This window comes from Salmo salar, chromosome 03 (assembly GCF_965601325.2).
Source record: "Salmo salar chromosome 03, fSalSal1, whole genome shotgun sequence".
Lineage (NCBI taxonomy): Eukaryota > Metazoa > Chordata > Actinopteri > Salmoniformes > Salmonidae > Salmo > Salmo salar.
The window spans coordinates 15,768,413-15,777,285 of NC_138293.1; the positions used below are offsets into that span (position 1 = coordinate 15,768,413).

An 8,873-nucleotide genomic window follows, 5' to 3' on the forward strand; every position below is an offset into this window, starting at 1 on the left:
ACAACTACTATGATTATTATTATTTGACCATGCTGTTCATTTATGAACATATGAACATCTTGGCCATGTGCTATTATAATCTCCACCCGGCACAGCCAGAAGAGGACTGGCCACCCCTCATAGCCTGGTTCCTCTCTAGGTTTCTTCCTAGGTTTTGGTCTTTCTAGGGAGTTTTTCCTAGCCACCGTGCTTCTACACCTGCATTGCTTGCTGTTTGGGGTTTTAGGCTGGGTTTCTGTACAGCACTTTGACATATCAGCTGATGTAAGAAGGGCTATATAAATACATTTTATTTGAGGAGGGTAGCGCTCCAGGAACAGGGTTGGAGTGAAAACCTACAGGAGGGTAGTGCTCCAGGAACAGGGTTGGAGTGAAAACCTGCAGGAGGGTAGTGCTCCAGGAACAGGGTTGGAGTGAATACCTACAGGAGGGTAGTGCTCCAGGAACAGGGTTGGAGTGAAAACCTACAGGAGGGTAGTGCTCCAGGAACAGGGTTGGAGTGAATACCTACAGGAGGGTAGTGCTCCAGGAACAGGGTTGGAGTGAAAACCTACAGGAGGGTAGTGCTCCAGGAACAGGGTTGGTGTGAAAACCTACAGGAGGGTAGTGGTCCAGGAACAGGGTTGGTGTGAAAACCTACAGGAGGGTAGTGCTCCAGGAACAGGGTTGGAGAGCCCTGTATTAGATCCTTGAGAGTTGTACTCACTGTGGTGTTGTCCAAGGTCTGGAGCTCCCACACGATGTGACCACCATACGGATAAACTCTCTCCCACACAGCTTCACCCTGGCGTCCTGCCCCTGGGTCCCATACATCACAACCATGGGGAACCACCATGAGAGACACGAGACACTTAGCATCCATGATGTTGATGATTGCTCCCAAGTCAATGACACAAACAGCCAATAGACGGAGCAGGTATTGTATGATGAGGTGAGGATGTGTGGCTACTTGTGAGAGCTTCCTAGGGTTTTATATAATGCTCTACTGTCTATGCCAGGTGGGGATTATCATAAGGAGCCATTCGACCTTGGCCAAGGAAAAGGATGTCCTGATCTTGAGATCACCACTGTGGTGTCAAAAAGAGTTCCCATCAAGGCTGGAACTCTCGTATGAGATAAATACATGTCAACTAGTGATTTAAATGTTGTTTTTTACATTTTAGTAATTTAGTAGACTTATCCAGAGGGACTTACAGGAGCAATTAGGGTTAAGTGCCTTGCTCAAGAGCACATCAACAGATTTTTCACATAGTCGGCTCAGGGATTCAAACCAGCAACCTTTCGATTACTGGCCCAACGCTCTTAACCGCTAGGCTACCTGCCGCCCAGGCATGGTGTTTACGAACTAAGTTAGTGGTGCAAGTATAGGCAAAATGATACTTCTACTATGAAAATATGACACATCGCTTCAGAAATCTCCACATTTATGGACTTTCCATTTAAAATTATTTGAAAATGTGATACGTATTCTCTGTAATTAGTTGGCATACTTTCTTGGAGGTGTTATTTACCAATTGTGGCAATGTGTCAGGACTAGGGCCATGCTTTTTGGGGCATTTTGCTTCCAGCATGATCCACCAGATTGTTGCAGGTTGAAAATCCTAGGAAATGTTATTTAACTGAATCAATCGTCTGGTTGTGTGTGTTTGGTGGGGGGGATCGCCTAAGCCAGGGTTTCCCAAACTCTGTTGTGGTTAGGTTTTTGCCCTAGCACTACACAGCTGATTCAAATAATCAAAGCTTGATGATGAGTTGGTTATTTGAATCAGCTGTGTCGTGCTAGGTCAAAAGCCAAAATGTGCACCAGGACCGAGTTTGGGAAACCCTGGCCTAAGCCAGGGAAAGCGTAGCTCTGTGAATCTTAATCGCACAAAGCCTATTATTTGTCAGGGAATACTATTTGTATATCAGTGATTCTACATCTCACTTTGCTCTAGCTGATCCTCTTCAACAGACTCAGAAGTTGTTGCTAAAAATGGGTCAATTAGGGGCAGTTAAAGGGGAGAGTCAATGAAACCAACCATGGAAGTTTATTGGACTGTCAAGCCAACACCTTAAAGGAAAACTCCACCCAAAAACCATCTTTTGGTATTTCTTTCATTAGTCCATTGTTGATATAGTCCCAAAATGTTTTGCATGTCAGCAATCAAGTTTAAGAGATGCAACTTTCAAAATACAGAAATCTGTCCCGTATGATGCATCATACAGCCCAGATGTCTTACGCCAACAGCTACAACTTCTGAGTCCGTTGGAGAGGATCAGCTTGCGCAAAGTGAGATGTAGAATCACTGATCTACAGATAGTAATCCCTGCCCAATAGGCTTTGTGTGATTTTAAGATTTGCAGAGCTATGCATCCCACTGGTTTAGGCAATTCCCCCACCAAACAGACACGCACAACCAGACAATGATTGATTGGAGAGAGCTTTCCTACTGTATGATTTTCTATCTGCAGCAAACCTAGTGGATCATGCTGGAAATACCGGTAAAAGCAAAGTGCCAACATCCAAAAAGCATGGCACTAGACTCAGAAAGCCAATAAAATTAGGATGTAAGTTCAAAACAGAGTCAAGGATAATGACTTCACCATGAGCATTCATACCACAGATTCATGCCACAGACATTACGCAGTACTTGGCATTGGGCTATTGGGCTTCAGTAACATCTTGTTTTGTTTGCGTTTAAAGAAAATATGCAGACAATAAAATTCAAAGTGCATTATAGCGAGAATAGCATTACCAAGGAGTCCCATTGTGACATCACAGCGTCACACAATCTCTTTTCACAGCATGAATGTGTGTGTGGATAGCCTTGGTTCCGTTTCCTCTCTGTCCCCTCTCACTCCTTACTGTTACTGTCGTAATACAGTCCCATGGCCCCAGGTTAACTCTAGAAGTCACTGCCAGGCGACTGTCAAAAGCCACTGCTGCTATCCTTTCAGTCGCCTTATCCCTAAATACTGTTAGACAGTCAGCTTATCTGTGCCGTATCAAACTACTGCAATGTCTGGTTGCTTGTGATCTTGATTTCTGTTTCAATACTCTATCTGTAGTTATTTGAGTGCAAGCCACACATTTCAACCTTGAAAATAGATTTTCTTACAATCAAATATTTTTTATCAATGGAGAGCAGAAATGTTTTTGTTTGTTATTTATATCAAACACTTATTATTATTTCCCAGAAAGCTTTGCAGTTGACTTTAGTTCAATGTATTTGGCTTCATCCTTCCCTTTCACTGACTTACTGGTTGTGGTAACATGTTATGGTTAATAGGACATGAGACATTCAACAAAACAAGAAATAAAACACTTCAGATGAAATAACTTTTATTCTTTGACACCCATCGCATGGTCTATTTCAAATGAGTCCTGTATACAGTACTATATAGTACTGTCTAACTGTATACATTTTAAGTATATAGTGTGACTTGAACTGACTATTGCCCATAACATGGACATTTGGGTAGAAACTGAGTACCATGTCAGAGTTGGGTTCAGTTCTGCTAATGAATTAAAGATACCGTTAAAACTGTTGTTTTATAATAATTTTTTCAATGAATTAGTTGAATGTTAATTTTCTGACAAAAACTGAGAAGTAATTGCCTACTGGAAGTATCATCCAACTGCAATAGTGTCTTTTATCATGTTATAATAAACTAATTAGGCCTAATTGCATGTGTTGATATGAAAATTTACAGCCTGCACATTTTATAGATCTGAGGCCCCCTCCAAAAAAATGTATATTAGCACTTCATCCAATGGAGCAGTCATAGGCCTACTGGCTACCATCCCTCAGCTTCTCAAGTGGTTTGTGCAATATAGTCTAATAAACGTTGGCCGTTACTCTGTTATAGGCATGAATGCCTGGTAAAAAGGTAGTTCCACTCAACTTAACTGCATCAGGTGCTATTCTTAGAAACCGATCCCGATGGTGGGTAATTCCTGTCCATTTGACTGAGGAGTCACCCTTAGCGTGCCACGTCTAAAGCTGTAGCTTACGGTTTATCTCCCCTTGGCTCAGCCTCAATCCCCCACCCCCACCACCCCCTTTGCCCAATGTTTACTTTCCTACATCCCGGCTTAGAATATAGTCAGAGGCAGATGGGGTGTCAGTCTCCAGCGTGAAGGCGAGAAAGGCATTTAAGGGGCGTTGGCATTAGGGTCTCACTCGGCGCCCGCACAGCTCTGACTCCTGTATGGATGGTATGCGGTGTCATAATCGTCATCAGAGTCGTCCGAAGGCTGTGGTTCAAAGCAGCCATCGAACTTGCGCCGCAGACGTTTCTTGAGCTGGAAGGTGCGTACACCCGGGCCTATAGTCTGGGTGTATTCCTGGGCCTTGAGCTTGGCGTAGTAGTCGGAGAACTTGTTGAAGAGGATTGAGATGGGCATGCCGTTGAGGATAATGCCAAAGGAGATGCAGCCAAAAGCCACGCAGCGACCCAGATAGGAGATGGGCACCACGTCACCATAGCCCACAGTGGAGATGCTCACCTGTAGGACGAAGAAGGAAATGGGTCTTGTTGTGTTCATCTCAAAGAACATTTTAGTCAAAGCCACATACTATACAGAACACCAGGGGTACTCAACTACTATTAGAGTAGGTCTGGTCACACAGATTTCTGAGATGGCAAAGGTCCGGATGGATATTGTCATTTATCATCATCGTAACAAACCCCCACATCGTGACCCTTGCTGTTTAAACTGTTCACACCCCTCTTGTTGGCAGAGAGAAAAAAAATCCCGGCAATTCAACACATATTTTCATGTCTTATGTGTGTTCATGTGATACCTAAATTACTCAACTAAATCAATGTAGCCCCCTGGGGGTCGAGGCCCCTGGTCACGTAATCTGGCCATGATAACTAAGATTTTGATAGCTGGATAGCCTAACTATACCCATTTAGCTAACATGGCCAAATGGACATTTTTGACAGGTTATAAATAGCACTCTAAGATCTGTCAGTGAATAACATTACAAGAGGAAAAATTCCCATGCACTACCATATATATAAGTCAGGACCCGCTGTCCTTATTGACCCTGTTTTAGTCAGGTCTGCCAGGTGAGTATGGCTGCGCTACAGCCTGGTTTCTTTTGCTGACAACGAAAAAACAGAACATACTGTATATTTCACTTGAATCAGAATCCAACCAAGTGAAGGAGACAGACCTTGAGAATAAGCCTGATACTAATCTAGGTAATTATGGTAGTTGATCATGATGTTAGTTACAGCACTAGTCATGTACACTATGTCAGGTCCGGAAATACTTCTGGGAATAACAAGGACCACTTCAACCTCCAGGGATCCAGGAACCAATCCAACTTTTCTAATCAGTCTGTAAACCATGGCTTGAAACGAAAGGCATTACATGGCATTAGACGAGATTAGACACGTAAAAGTTAACAGCTGCCGGGAGATAAAGCCTATAATGTCCTCCACCAAAGAGGAAGACACACAGACTATGATGCATGAACACACGTCATGCCCCATGTTTGGAGTAGCAAAGAAATCCAATGAAATGTGGCAGATTACATTATCATACTCTGAAATTCAAACTAAAGTCAGCAAAGTATTTTTGTCATCACTCGCAGTTTGTCATGAAAAGCCTTGTTGACCCTTGTTCCTCATGATATAAAATATGAGGTAAAAGGCTGAAAAACCAATACGCAAATACAGTGCCTTTAGAAAGTATTCATACCCTTTGACTTATTCCACATTTTGTTTTGTTACAGCCTAGATTTTCTCTCATTCATCTACACACAATACCCCGTAATGACAAAGTGAAAACATGTTTTTATACATTTTTGCAAATTTATTGAAAATGAAATACAGAAATATCTAATTTACTTTGTAGAATTACCTTTGGCAGCGATTACAGCTGTGAGTCTTTCTGGGTAAATCTCTAAGATCTTTCCACATCTGGAAAGCATACCCATAACATGATGCAGCTACCACTATTCTTGAAAATATGGAGAGTGGTACTCAGTAATGTGTTGTATTAGATTTTCTCCAAACATAACACTTTGTATTCAGGACAGAAAGTTAATTGCTTTGTCACATTTTTTTGCAGTATTACTTTAGTCCGTTGTTGCAAAGAGGATGCATGTTTTTGAATATTTGTATTCTCTCGCTTCCTTCTTTTCACTCTGTCAATTAGGTTAGTATTGTGGAGTAACTACAATGTTGATCCATCCTCAGTTTTCTTCAATCACAGCCATTAAACTATAACAGTTTTAAAGTCACCATTTGCCTGCAACTGAGTTAGTAAGGGTGCCTATATCTTTGTAGTGACTGGGTGTATTGATACACAATCAACAGTGTAATTAATAACTTCACCATGCTCAAAGAGATTCAATGTCTGCTATTTTATTTTTACCAATCTACCAATAGGTGCTCTTCTTTGCGAGGCAACCTCCTTGGTCTTTGTGGTTGAATCTGTGTTTTGAAATTCACTGCTCGACTGAGGGACCTTACAGATAATTGTATGTGTGGGGTACAGAGATGAGGTGGTCATTCAAAAATCATCTTAAACACTATTATTGCACACAGTGTGAGTCGATGCAACTTATGTGACTTGTTAAGCACATTTTTACTACTGCACTTATTTAGGCTTGCCATAACAAAGGGTTTGAATACTTATTGACTTAGGTTTAACATTTATTTGTGAACATTTTGAAAACAGAATTCTACTTTGACATTATGGGGTGTAGGCCGGTGACAAATGCATTTCAATTTTAAATTCAGGCGGTAACACAACAAAATTTGAAAAAAGTAAATGGGTGTGAATACTTTCTGAAGGCACTGTACATTATCCAACTCAGAAATTAAAAACAAAAGTCAGGGAAGTATTTTTGTCATCCTTCCCCGTTGGTCATGAAAAGCCTTGTTGGGCCTGTTTCCTCATGATTAAAGTGAACCACAAACAGGAAATGGATCCTTTATGTATACTGCCACTGGCAACATCAATTGAGAGAGTTCAAATAAGAGTTAAAAGGATGAAAAATCTAATAGAAGTGTCAATGAACAGGAATGCATTATCATACCATAGAAAAATTACTGAAATTTAGGGCATATTATACAGAACACAAAACATATAGAGCCCTCAAACTCAACTCTGCACTTTGAAGACAATTCCACTGCTTTTTTTTCCATTGTTCCCCTCTAATCAAGCACTGATTTAAACCTGGGACACCCGGTGGGTGTAATTAATTAAACAGAAAACCAACAGCATCCGGACCTCGTAGGTTTAGAGTTGAATACCCCTGATATGGAGTTTGGAGTTGTTTACTCACTGCGGCCCACCACCAGGCATCAGGGATGCTGCTGAAGGGGGTGCCTGGCTGGTCCAGCTCCACAGAGTGCATGAGGGCCGAGAAGGTGAAGATGCCCATGATAATGAACAGGAATAAGCAGCACACCTGCTCTCTGCACTGCCGGATGGTGAAGCCAAACGCCCGCATTCCCGTGGAATGTTTGGCCAGCTTGAGGATGCGAAAGATGCGCATGAGCTTGACCACCTTGAGCACCTTGCTGACTTTGCTGACCCTGGCCATGGTCTTCAGGTCCTCCTGGGCACCAGCATCATCAACATCTGTGAAAATCTCAAAGATGATCTGGATGAAGTAGGGCATGACGGCCAACAGGTCCACAAAGTTGAGGCCGCTTTTCACAAAGTGTTTGATGTCGCAGGTGGTGAGTAGCCGCAGGAAGTACTCAAAGGTGAAGAAGACGATGGAGACGATCTCCACACACTCCATGTAGGTCTTGCCATAGATAGTGTACTTCCTCAGCTCCTTCACCGTGTTGAGGGTCATGGCAACGATGGAGATGAGGACGAAGAGGCTGGAGAACACGGCGAAGCCCTTGGCCGCTAAAGAGGAGTAGGGGTTCTCCATCAGGTCCCAAAGGGCCTTGCGTAACCCTCCCAGGAACATGGTTTTGAACATGGCCTCTTCATCCCTGTGGGCCGGCTTGATTTCGTCGATCAGCTCCTGGTTGACCTTCAGGCCATCTTTGATCTCATCCACCTTCTCCTCAAACAGCATGCGGCAACACCTCGGAGTGTCCCTCATGCGGAGACCCCAGAAGTTCATCTCCTCCTCGAAATTGAGCGGACACAGACTCTCCATCACCCACATGACGTTGCTGCAGTAAAAGTGGAAGATGTAGTGGAAGAAAGTGGGGTCCCGGTCAAAGAAGAACTCATTTTTGCGGACGGAGTAGTCGTCGCAGAGTGTCATCCTCTTCACAGGATCGGTACAGAGGGCCAGAGAGCCAATCCTGGTTTTGGGGTAGCGGAGAACCAGATGGATTGGTATGTGAAAGACTCTCCCACCGACATTGATGGTGACTATGTTGGATTGTCTGGCGACACGTTTTTCTTTCTCCTCCCTTTTCTTCTCGGGCCCGTTCTCCTTCGAGACCACTGTCTGAGTAGCAGGGTTGTCCAGGTTATCCATGGACGTCCATGCTTTCACAGAGCTCTCCTGTGCAAATGGGAAGGTAGCGTCTGGTTCTTCAATGTTCTTGGATAAGCTGGTGTTCAGTTTCACGCTGGCAAACAAACTGGAGCGCCGTTTTTTCAGCTTTTTAAGGTGATGAGTGGTTTTTGAATGTTGTTCCATTGTACGACCCCTCAGAGGGTAGGAAATTGAGAATAATCAATCCTGCTCACCTAGTGAAAGTTAAATCAGTAAAGACCTTACCAACAAATCCAATATGTCACACGTTTCACATTCCTCGACACAAAGAACAACAACGGCAAGACCTTCTTCCTTTTCCTTTCCTTACAAATTCAGCAGGGAGAGAAAAAGCTACACCATGTTTGATTCAACGTGCAAGAAGATCAAGAGCATGAGTTGGGGATTCATCCT

General features: G+C 43.1%; 1 protein-coding gene across 1 annotated transcript; it reads right to left on the minus strand.

Annotated features, from left to right (window-relative positions):
• Window positions 1-3,308: 3,308 nt before the first annotated feature.
• Window positions 3,309-8,873, minus strand: si:rp71-39b20.4 (potassium voltage-gated channel subfamily V member 2). The gene is made up of 2 exons (XM_014190008.3): window positions 7,293-8,873; window positions 3,309-4,492 (listed from the first exon to the last, which is right to left on the minus strand). Exons 1-2 carry the CDS (start codon window positions 8,622-8,624, stop codon window positions 4,163-4,165), a joined length of 1,662 nt encoding a protein of 553 aa, XP_014045483.1. The 5' UTR covers window positions 8,625-8,873; the 3' UTR covers window positions 3,309-4,162.

Bases quoted from the DNA above. Each gene is read 5' to 3' on its own strand.
- si:rp71-39b20.4 (XM_014190008.3), bottom strand. From the start codon at position 8,624: ATGGAACAACATTCAAAAACCACTCATCACCTTAAAAAGCTGAAAAAA. The intron at 4,493-7,292 runs GTGAGTAAACAA...TTCGTCCTACAG, and splicing joins ATGCCTGGTGGTGGGCCGCA to GTGAGCATCTCCACTGTGGG.